The sequence below is a fragment of the Myxocyprinus asiaticus genome, chromosome 37 (assembly GCF_019703515.2).
Source record: "Myxocyprinus asiaticus isolate MX2 ecotype Aquarium Trade chromosome 37, UBuf_Myxa_2, whole genome shotgun sequence".
NCBI classification, from domain to species: Eukaryota; Metazoa; Chordata; class Actinopteri; order Cypriniformes; family Catostomidae; genus Myxocyprinus; species Myxocyprinus asiaticus.
Window position 1 is genome coordinate 13466829 of NC_059380.1, and position 12669 is coordinate 13479497.

Sequence of the window (12669 nt, forward strand, 5' to 3'; positions counted from 1 at the left end):
AGAACAAACAGCACTGGATACAGTGGAAATTTACTTACAATCAATTGAAGCAAAAGTCTGTCTTTTTGAGAAACTTCAGCTAGTGCTGTGTCATGTGAACAAGGGGCTATTCAAACTGAACGTGTTTCTGTGTCCACTTGTGCTGTTTTTAAATCATTTTCTATGGAAACATTCGCTAGATGGATGTCTTTTGACAACTGTGTTTAACTTTGTTTTTAGCATCTCTTATGGGAGCGCTGCATTTGTAGACGTTGTTTCAAGTTAAAATGAACTTCTTCAACTGAAAAAACGCTTCTCGAGACACCTGCATTCTGCTCGATTAGTTTTTTTAGAGTGAGAACGCATTTGTTCTGAACGGTTACTGGAAGAAATAAACAATAGTTACATGAACGCTACTCATACTCATAGGACAGAGATAAAAAAATGCTTCTCTCAAACAAAATATCTCGTTGGAGCATGCCCCTTGACCCCCCTAGATATAAGGTTGTATTAGGCAGATTTCTGTGCATACCCTCAGATGAAATCCTGCAGGCACCCATGCCGTTAACGGTTCTTGAACGTGCTTTATTCCGGTGGTGCGGACAGAAAACCGGACTAAAATACTCCGGTATTACTATTAAGCGCCACAGCAACTTTACTGAATCTACAGCGTGAGACGAAACATAAAGCACTACCAGTTGACCGATTCCCAAAGAAATGACTCTTTTGAGCCGGTTCTTTTGAATCTATAGAGTGAGCCATAACAAGCGACAGTGTAATCTGATTCACTAACAAATTACTATTTTGAGCCGGTTCTTTTAGTGAATCAACAACTGTTGTCTGATTACCAAACGCACGACTGTATGAGTTGGCTCTTTTTAGTGAATCAAAAAGACTTATGAATCCGAGCTGGCTGAACTGACTCACTCCAATTAAAAATAATTGCTACTATGTTGTGTGTACTTTTAGGCTCATGAGAGTTACTTACTGGTCGTTCATATGACAACATGTTCTTTAAAATACAAATTTAATCTGAAATAATCTGAAAAATTATTCTAAATGGACTATCTGGCAATTAAATATTTCATAAATTATAAAACAATACAGTTATTTAAAAATACAGTTCACTTTTAAACATGCATACAGTATTGTTTATTTGTCTCATATGTCTGTAAAATCCACTTGTAAAATGCAATTTAAAAATGTAATATAAAAATGGCCGGTAAGAAATCTGACTGGCTGGTAAATTTTTTCAACTACCAGCCACCTTGGCTGGTGGGCTAATAAGTAAAATTCGGACTCTGCTTGAAGGTAAGAACTTTTCTTTTGGACTTTTACAGTGTATTGTTCATAATTAAGTTAATTCCTATAATTAATATAAATTTACCCTAACCTAAACATAAAATGCTTGGGAGTTTTTAGAAGTGAATAAAGATATGATATATTTTGTCTTTTTTATACAATTTTCAGTTTGAGGACCTCCCCAAAATGAGGGATTTGTTTTTACAGACTTTTGGGAAAAATTTTCAGATATTTTGTCTCTAACAGTGTAGGTAAGTCAGAAAGAAACACACACTTACTTAGTTTAAAAATTAATATAAGAGCAGAATAAAATAAAAAAAACAGCTTGTACATGAACAAATGAAGCAGCGAAGCATCTCATTCTGTTAAAATGAGGTCATCGTGGTGGACTTCATGGAGCTTGTACATCAGAGCAAAGCTCTGGGCCATCTCAAGACACTCCCGTGAGAACCAGCACCTCAGCAAATGAGCTGTGAGCCCCGAACTTCAGCTTACCACTAACTTTACATCTTATTCTGAGGGTTTAAAAGTGATGTTTAAATCTTAGCTAGAAGATACACAGGCACTTTTTTAAGTTTTAAGGCAAGCATACACATGCACACATAAACCCCTGCAATGAAAGACTGGTTACAGATACGTCTTACTGGGTCTGTGAGGAAATAGAAGAGAGGAAAAAACAGTCTGGTGGAGTCATTGGATCTTGAGGACCATGAGTCCAGTCTGAGCAACAGGCGATGAATGGGACTTAAGTGCAATGAAGATCAATTATTCTGTAACATTAACTCTGTACCCTTGTCAACATGTTACCCTTGGGCTAAAAAAAAAAACAAATGTAGTAAGTTTAGGGCTGTGTAAGAGCTGACTGTTGAAAAGATCTGCTTAGATACGTATATATTTTTTAGACCTGCAACATACCTGCTTACACTTAGTTTTGGTTAAAATGCAACTTGTCGGTTTTTAACACCGCTGACACATACATTTGGCAACAGAGTACTTGTTTTTCTACCCATGCAGACCTGCAGCCATTCGTATTAATGATTGTATTTAAAAAAATGAATAATTTAAGACACATAGTATCTGTGTGTGTTCTCGTACAAATTTGTCCCCCGAAGTTGGCTAAATATGACAAAACCTCCCTTTCGGGATATTTGGGGATGTCCTCAATTGGAAAAATGATTCATACACAAAATATATATATATATATATATTTTCCTTGGGGTAGGGTTTGGGTTATGTTTGGTCTGTAGTATTTATAAACAGCTTTATATAATATCAGTAGAAGTCAATGGTTTGTCCCGATTTAGATTGCTAAGTAAATGTGTGTTTGTGCTCGTGTGTGTGTAAAAGTAAAATCTGTTGTTGCTGAAGTGTTCAGCCTATGCCTTGCATAGTCTTGTAGATTAAACTTGGGAAGAAAGTCATGTACAGCTCCAATAGTCTCTAAAATAATCACGCTCACACACACACACACACACACACAAGCTCACGAATACATATTGAAATGAGTTGCTGTATAGTGCAAGGTGGTGAAATTGCCTACTTATCTCCAGTAATATCAGCTGAGCAAGAGCTGATGTACTCATCTGCAAACAGACTGATACGGTGTGGAAACTCCCTGTGTCCGTTCAGATTGTCTGAGCTTTACTGCGAGCTTCACTATAGATGCTCACGCACATAAACACACACGGACCGATATTGCCTGGAGTCGTGGGAATGCAGCAGGCTGGAAATGTTTCAATGAAAAGCCAGATAAATGAACCTGAGGCCTCTGCCTCCCGCCGTATTTCAATATTGTGCATTTTTCCAAAAATCCGAGATGCTTATAAGAACTTCTGTTGGCCCTCATGCGGTTTGTGCTCATTTTTGGTGGAACCCCTAGTCAGAGAGATAGAGCTGTTTTGCAGAGATTCATTTTTCTGCTCTGTTTGAGCCCCAGAGCATGAAATGGTGTATTTAGGATCAGGATTGTTGTTGCAAATGGCTTTTGTGGGTTAGAGAGAGAGAGTGAAAATGAGTGATAGAGAGAGAGAGGGCGAGATAGAGTGGACAGATCCGCAGGAATTTGATGAAAATTTTATTGTGTCTCCTGGTGCTGGCGACCCAACGTAATACCAAACCTGTTCCCGTAGTTTGGGTTGTATTTTCGTTTACCTTGCATATATTTGTTGATGGTTTTTTGTGTTTGAATTGGATTGCAAAATGTGAAATAGTTTGCAAAATAATGTGTTTGAATTGGATGGCAGTTCTTAATGTTTTTGTTGTGATATATATGGTTGTCTGGTAAGGTCCTTCCACAAATTTGCAAAAGGGCTAGTGAATGAACAGATGAGTGTCTTCAGCACCATGATTTAACTACATTAATTTTGATATTAATCAAAATATGACATTTTGTGTGTTGCTCACTGTCCTTAAAGGGATAGGCAAAAATGGTGAATATGGCGCATATTAGACGACATCAACAACATCAAACCTCATTGGTCTTGCTTGTCAAACCTGCGCCATAGTCGCTATTTTTGATTTGGGGCGCTGCAAACTGTTGATCATTAATTTGATTTGAGAATGAATAACGACTTACATTTCGGTCTGTTCACCGCACATAGCGATTAGGCTTCAGAAGACTTGGAATATAGCCTTGTGCATGAGTGGTATTGACTACTTTTTACTGTGGTTTTATGCCGAATGTCATTAGCTTTCATTTTTATCAAAAAGGCATGTGAAGATTTAAAAAAGAAATCCTTTTGTGTTCCACGAAAGAAAAAAAGTAATGCAGGTTGGTCAGACATTTTCATATTTGGTTGAACTATTCCTTTAAGGTTTCTCTCAAAGAGATATACATTTGCTCTGTGCTGGGAAAAAAAGAAAAGAAAAAAGAACTAGAGACAATTGGTTGTGACTAAATGGTACTTGGATATTCTGATTTAAACGAAGGTGGTACTTGGCATGAAAAGTTTTAGACCCACTGATCTAGATCTATTGGGGCAAAGTGTCAATTAATTAAGTGGAATTTTATGGAAGTTTATACTACTGTATGTAAACTACTGTCTTAAATTGGCAGAATCTTTTCATTCTCTCCATCCAAACATACTTATTTCTACCTGGGTTCACCATTATGTCAACACTGATGATTTTTTCCAATTTGGTTGACACATTAATAATGGGTGAATAAGCAGTTTTCAACCAATCAATAGTTTCTTCCTCAAATAGTTCAAAGTTTTTGTTGTTGTTCAGTTTGTGGATGCAAGACTGATCCATCAAGCAGTCTAAAAGGTTTTTATTATCGTCATCCAGCCAAGTGTGTAATATTGGAGTCCATTTCAATTTAACGCACCGTATTTCCGAAAGACTCTGAAATTCAATTCACAATTCGCCGGTCAATTTAAATGATTCCAGCTAGCAGGTAATGTACAGTTGGTGCTGTGCTTTATTTTCAGGAAATCGGGGCAAGTATTCCACCTTGGGATGTGTTGCCACATCTGAATGTGTCTGTAGTGAGATCCGGCCCTGAGATGATGGCAATAAATGCCAGGCACAGTTCTTTATCTTAGTCAGAGGTGGCCTTGAGCCTGTGCATGTCAATGAAGTTTTTGTGCGCTTGGCTATGTGTTTGTGATTAAGGTTAAGCCAAATGCAAATTAACGCAATCTCCAGACAGAGCTTCCTACGCAGACCGTCCCACTCCACATAATGATCAACTCTGTCATGCTCTCCGTCATTTTGCTCAAGAGTCCTTCAGTTAATACACTGGTAAATACAACACACACAAGCTCACACGGATATACACATACACATCCACATCCACAGCCACATCCACATCCTCCCATGAGCAAACACATGCACATTTGCATGAGTTAAAGGCAATTAGAGGTGTTGTATAGAAATAATGGTGTAAAATACAGGAGATAACAGGATGATTTACAATGTCATGACTGTGGACAGCAGTTTATGTGTGTTAAGATGTGTAGTCAGCTCTTGTGTGTATCCAGGAGTAATAAACACTCCAACACGAGCTGCTCTAATGAATGTGTCAGAACACAAGGCTGTTAGTAATGCGCGTTGTGGGTGTGCCTGTTTAAAGAGAATGGGAAATGTGCTGCCTGTCTGAGCAGCAGCATGTCTAATCAACCCTCACTCACTCACTCACTCACTCACACACACACACCCACACATACATGTTGGTGCAACTATCATTATGAGGACTCTCCATAGACAATGATTTTTATACTGTAAGAACTATAAATTCTATCCCCTAACCCTAAACTTAACCCTCACAAAAAACGTTCTGCATTTTTACATTTTCAATAAAACATCGTTTAGATGTTTTTTTAAGCGATTTGAATTATGGGGACACTAGAAATGTCCTCATAAACCACATTTATAGCATAATACCCTTGTAATTACCACTTTGTAACCTAAAAAAATTCCTCATAAACCAAACACACACACACACACACACACACACACACACACACACACATGTTAATGCAGTTGAATGGGGAGTGTTTTATGAAGTGCATAAGTAAACACACAATCATATAATTAAAATAACAGCATGAGTCAAAGTGTGTGTGTGGATGTGACATGAAACTTTCATACACTCACTCTTTATATATATACAGTACTGTGCAAATGTATTAGGCACATAAGATGTTTCACAAAAGCATTTGTCTTAAGGTGGTTATTTATATCTTCAGCTTTAGTGTGTCAATAGGAAATATAAATGTTAGACTCCCAAACATTACTTTTGCAAATAGAAAAGATTAGAATAGAAGAAAAGGGAGCCCTGCAACAGATGTCATGGCCCCCAAAAAGCCCCCCACTGAACATCGGATCAGTCTGGGATTACATGAAGAGACAGAAGCAATTGAGATAGCCTAAATAGATAGAAGAACTGTGGAGAATTCTCCAAGAATCTTGGAACATCCTATCTGCCAACAACCAAGAAAAACTGTGTCCAGGAGTACCTAGGAGAATTGGTTGTTGTAAAGGCAAAGGTGGTCACACCGAATATTTATTTTAAAACTTTATGTATTTATAATAGTAATATATTTACAAAATATTAACTTACAGTTTTTTCAGTTGTATACACACTGTGACTGAAACAATTCACCAATTCATGTTTCTCTTGGTAATGTGCCAGAAACATGTACCCGTTCTGCAAAACGGTTTATACTGTTTTTCCTGCTTCCTGCTTCCACACAGTTTGTGGTTCTCATGCACTCTATTTGCAAAAATCTTTACACAGCACTCCAGCACAACTGTCATTGTGAATACACCAGCTTCAAATCTAAAATCAAGGGAGTCAAACAAACAAAACTCAATGAAATAATGTGGTAAACACATCTCACCCTTGTGAACACAATCAACCAAAATTTAATACTTCAGTGTCTCAAATATATCAAAGTAAACAAATTGCTCATTGAAACATCAAAAACATGGAACAACAAAGAGCATGAGGATGTAGAGGAAGACAAATGAGATAAGAGCTACTGTGAAAGATAATGTCATCAACCATGGTATGAGATTTACGGAAGCTGGACAGAGAGTGCTGCCACATCTACATTTTTATACTGTTGCTAGAATAATTAGGAAATTTCGAACTGAGAACAGGTAGGTTGTTGGTTACAGGTATTTCTTACAGTATTTTATATTTGCACAACACTTGGCTTTCCTATGTATGGGAAACCCAGCCTTTTCAATCTCTACAGAATTTAGAGACCATCAAATATTGGAAGAAACTGCCAGTTCACCCCAAATCAAGAAGCTGAAATTGTAAATATGGTGGTGGCCAATAATGATATATCACCATGTTTTTTTGTTTGTTTGTTTGTTTGGCTACTTTTTTACAGTACCTGGCCATTTTTCTTTCAAAAGGTGACACTAAATGCATTAAGAATTGAGTATGCAGTAAATACAGGAAATTGAGAAATAAGATGTCCTTTTCTGTGTCAGACTGTTTCCAACTGTTTCCGACTGGTTTTTTTTTCTTTGCAATCTGAATAAAATTCATTTTGATGAGAAAGTGTTATCTTTTGCAGCACAGAGTGTGTACTGATGCTTAATGTGTGCAACATAAATGCTTTTTTGAGTGTGATTCTGAGTGGATAATTTAGTTTTGACTGCTGTGGGTAAAGTTTTTCAGCAAATAGTGAGTTTTTTTGTGTTTGTAAGAGTTTGGAAATTTGGTAGTTTATAATGGGATTTGTGTATTTAGTCTGAGGAAATGGTTCAATGATTCTGTGAAATGTATGTATCCAATTGGAAAAAACTGTAATAACCTATATTGACAAAATTCATGTTTTTTTTTTTTTCCCTTAGATCTCCTGGCTTTACAATTCACATAATTCCCACAAGGGGGCAGAGTGACACTCCAATCTACACAATCACTCATTAAGATCTAAAGGGTTATTTTCAAGAAAACATGTCCAGGTCACATTTCACCCCAAAATGAAATAATAATAATAATAATAATAATAATAATAATAATAATAATAATAATAATAAAATGGACCATTTTATTGTGTTTTAGAATTTGTATATCTATTTTTTGGTAATTTTGCATTGTGACATTTTCCACCAAATTCCCATTATTGAATTGCTTCCAGATGTTTTAATTATTATTTTTTTTATTCTCAATGGTCATTTCTTTTAGATTCTCATTACTTGAATTTTTTATTTTTTATTAAATAACCATAAGTTAAAATGTAACAAATTCTACCAATATATATAAATAGTCATTATTCAATTAGTCATTGTTTTTTTTTTTTTTGCATAACAGTAAGGAGAATAAGGTAGAGCATAACTGTCATGAAAATAATGTTGAATTGTTACAATGGTCCTAACAAGGCTTCATTTTCTTAATGCAAACTATCATTTCTAATGTCTTTCTTATGACGCGTGACTTATGTGAAATATGACTCGGACATGAAAAGTTTTGTGAGATTCACCTTTTAGGCCTAACTGATCTATAGCCTAAAATGGTGTTGCTATGTTTGAGCACAATCCATGTAAAAGCTTTTTTTTCTTCACATATTAATTCATACATGTGAATAAAGTATATATTTGATATATTGACTTTCTTTAATGGTTGCAGACAATATATATGTTAATGATGGTATATTTGTCATGTTGTCAACTGAATGGTAGAGGCAACATTTATCGTGCTACTCAGTATTCATTCTGTATTCCACTTCTCTCTACCAAGGTAAAACAGTCAAGGAGGAATTTGACCTATTCCTAATTTTGCTTTTGCCTTGTGTCTTTTCACCCATGGCAACTAGACTTTTTTTACGGGCATGTTTACTGTGCACGTGCATACACTATATTGCCAAAAGTATTCGCTCACCCATCCAAATAATTGAATTCAGGTGTTCCAATCACTTCCATGGCCACAGGTGTATAAAATGAAGCACCTAGGCATGCAGACTGCTTCTACAAACATTTGTGAAAGAATGGGCCGCTCTCAGGAGCTCAGTGAATTCCAGCGTGGTACTGTGATAGGATGCCACCTGTGCAACAAGTCCAGTCGTGAAATTTCCTCTCTACTAAATATTCCACAGTCAACTGTCAGTGGTATTATAACAAAGTGGAAGCGATTGGGAATGACAGCAACTCAGCCACAAAGTGGTAGGCCACGTAAAATGACAGATGCTGAGGCGCATAGTGCGCAGAGGTCGCCAACTTTCTGCAGAGTCAATCGCTACAGACCTCCAAAGTTCATGTGGCCTTCAGATTAGCTCAAGAACAGTGCGTAGAGAGCTTCATGGAATGGGTTTCCATGGCCGAGCAGCTGCATCCAAGCCATACATCACCAAGTGCAATGCAAAGCGTCGGATGCAGTGGTGTAAAGCACGCCACCACTGGACTCTAGAGCAGTGGAGACGCGTTCTCTGGAGTGACGAATCACGCTTCTCCATCTGGCAATCTGATGGACGAGTCTGGGTTTGGCGGTTGCCAGGAGAACGGTACTTGTCTGACTGCATTGTGCCAACTGTGAAGTTTGGTGGAGGGGGGATTATGGTGTGGGGTTGTTTTTCAGGAGCTGGGCTTGGCCTCTTAGTTCCAGTGAAAGGAACTCTGAATGCTTCAGCATACCAAGAGATTTTGGACAATTCCATGCTTCCAACTTTGTGGGAACAGTTTGGGGATGGCCCCTTCCTGTTCCAACATGACTGCGCACCAGTGCACAAAGCAAGGTCCATAAAGACATGGATGAGCGAGTTTGGTGTGGAAGAAATTGACTGGCCTGCACAGAGTCCTGACCTCAACCCGATAGAGCACCTTTGGGATGAATTAGAGCGAAGACTGCGAGCCAGGCCTTCTCGTCCAACATCAGTGTCTGAGCTCACAAATGCGCTTCTGGAAGAATGGTCAAAAATTCCCATAAACACACTCCTAAACCTTGTGGAAAGCCTTCCCAGAAGAGTTGAAGCTGTTATAGCTGCAAAGGGTGGGCCGACGTCATATTAAACCCTATGGATTAAGAATGGGATATCATTTAAGTTCATATGCGTCTAAAGGCAGATGAGCGAATACTTTTGGCAATATAGTGTATCTGCGTATTGGTGCATGTGTAAGCATGTCAATATATGCGACTGAACTTGCAAGATGTCTGTTGGTGGTCTCTGTGAGTGTGTGATGTGGTTGTGAGATCACTTCGAGCCCGGGGGTAGGTGAACTACAGTAAACAATATATCAATATGTCCCATCTCCGTGGCCTCACTGCCTGTGTGTGTGTGTGGGGGTGCCTTTGAAGAACAGGGGCCTGAGGGTGGATGTCCTCTCTGAAGCTGCCCTTCTTTTCCTCATCCCATCTCTGCTTCTCTTTTGCCCCACTATGTCAGCCCTTCCATCTACGGCCCTCTCTGTCCTCAGATCATCTTATCTCATCTTTTACTTTTTTTACTCTTTCAGTTTCAAATTGCTCTTATCATATTCATGTCTTCGTTTTATGCCTATATGTACCGTTTTTTAAGTCCAGATGTGTCATTTCACCAAACAGATTTTTGAGCCAAGTGTATTTTGAATGAAACTTCCAAACAATTTTTATTCCCTTTAAAAATTAGGTTGCATGATTATTGTAGGTAAATAAGCTGTTTTGTCTATAATGCTGTGGTAGAAATTGTGCATTCACAAATCTAAATTTAAACAAAATTAAACAAAATCTAAATTCTGTCAATTCTGCCTATTCTATTTTTATAGATCAGGATTTGAACCCTCAGCTTGTATGCAGAATAAAATCTGCACCACTAGACCAGCAACTCCTAAAGGAATATTCCGGGTTCAATACAAGTTAAGCTCGACAGTATTTGTGGCATAATATTGATTACTACATACAATTATTTAGACTTGCTCCTCCTTTTAAAAAAATGAAGAAGCAAAAATTGAGTTGACAGTGAGGCACTTACAATGGAAGTACATGGGGGCCAATTTTTTTACGTTAAAATACTTTAGCCACAAGACATAAACAATATGTGTTAACATGATTTTAGTGTGATAAAATCACTTACTAACCTATTCTGGGTAAAGTTATGGCCAATTTTACAACTACGTTGCCATGACGATGTAATGTCAACAAACCCTAACACCCAAAAGTGACTGTAAAAATTACAATTTAAACAACTTTACAGCTCAAATAATACATTGTAAAAATTGGCCCCATTCACTTACATTGAAAGTGCTTCACTGTAAACTAAGTATTTGCTTTTTTAAAAGAAAAGGAGGGATGACTGAAAATAAATGTTTGTATAATCAACATTATACAAAACCTCGATTGAGCTTAACTTGTATTGAACCCGGAATATTCCTTTAAAGCCCCAGCACATTCACGGTGAAGTGCTTTTTCATTCTTCACCCAGAGCCAAAAAGAAGTTTGAAACAGCTGAGCAACGACATACTGTTTGTAAACATTCAGACACCAGCCACACTGCAGGGGGAGGTGTTTAGAGGAACATTTAAATATTAGGACACTCAAGACTACATGTAAAACAACTATGACGACATATAAATGTGTTATCAATGACTTCATGCCTCATTTTATGAGTAGAATTCACACTAGATCAGTAAAAGAAGCTGTATTAACTACTCGATGATTATTAAAGTAATATATATGCAGTAGATAATGCGTAATTTGTAATGTTTAACTTATGCATTCTTAGCGCTAATGCTCTAACACACTAAACAAGGCCATGATCTTAAAGTAGGTGGAGCTCCAGGTCACACCTACCGATGATATGGACCAATGGCAGTAAGAAGGTGTTCAGCAGCTGGTAAGAATCTTTCCTGAAAGTTCACCTTTACGAGCTGTTACGAACCACCAAAACTCAAAAACACCTTTTTGGCCAGATTTAGTTCTAAATGACGTCACAGCCGTTTGTTTTCCAATTTTGTAGGAAGTGTGCAGGGGACTTGTTTAAAGAACTACTAAGTTCTTCAAAAGTCCCAAACAGTGGGACTTTGTCATCTTCAAAAAAAGACTGAAAAACACACCTCTTTCAGGAGCACTTGACTGCCTAGCCTTTTCGCATCTGTTCAAAACTAACAAACAGTTCAACTTTTTTCTACTTAGACTTCTTTGTAACCTTTGACTCCTCTAGTACTTTTCAATATAATTTGTAGTCCTACTTGTTTTGTCTTCTCCATTGGATCAACTGCTTCAGCTTGTATTATTCTCATTTGTCAGTTGCATTTTCGCAATAAAGCATCTGCTAAATGAATGAATGTAAATATAAACAGTTTTGTGTCATCTCATGTCTCAGGGCACCAAGTGAGCCAGAACTGCCACTTAAAATAATAGGTTTATGATGCTCCTGTTTCCATTCCTTGAACTGATCCATATCTTTCCATGTTTTTCTTTTGTCTCCTTAGGTTCTGAACATTGTTTGAGGAAGCGAGTGCATACACAGGAGGAGATAAGGAAGAGGACATGGCCGGCTCACAGGGAAGACAGTGATCTGACTGGCCAGAGTACACAGGACAGAAAGGTAACTTGGTTCTGTATCCTCGCAACCTTCAACACAGAGTGATGAGGAAGAATTAGACTTCTTTACACTTATTTCAACACTCTATTCTTTGTCCTGGTCTCTTTCTAGATGAAACTGTGGGGGCGGTCAGTGTGGCCATTGCAGGTTGTATTCTTGGTCACCTTGGTAATGTGGTCGTGCCAGTCAGTTTCTGCGGGTACACGGAGTCTGCGGGGACATACAGGTATGCCAAAGCATATGTAGTTACGAACATAGGGCAGATTCTTCAATTCACTCTCATTATTGTACATGAGATGCATAGCAAGTCTCAAAGCAGACTGATCATTGATGTTATACACCAAACAACAACACTGCATAATGAACAGCCAATATTTGTGAACTACAGAGGAAGTCAGTGAGCCTTTCAACT

The 12669-nt window shown here is 37.8% G+C and overlaps 1 protein-coding gene across 1 annotated transcript in view; it reads left to right on the forward strand.

Moving 5' to 3' along the window:
- LOC127428076 (chemokine-like protein TAFA-4) overlaps window positions 1-12669 on the forward strand; it is a 77760-nt gene that overhangs the window by 10868 nt on the left and 54223 nt on the right. Inside the window, exons 2-3 of the mRNA XM_051676140.1 lie at window positions 12145-12260; window positions 12369-12483. Of these exons, the coding sequence (XP_051532100.1) occupies window positions 12369-12483 (115 nt within the window). The 5' untranslated portion in view covers window positions 12145-12260. The remainder of the gene's footprint in view (window positions 1-12144; window positions 12261-12368; window positions 12484-12669) is intronic.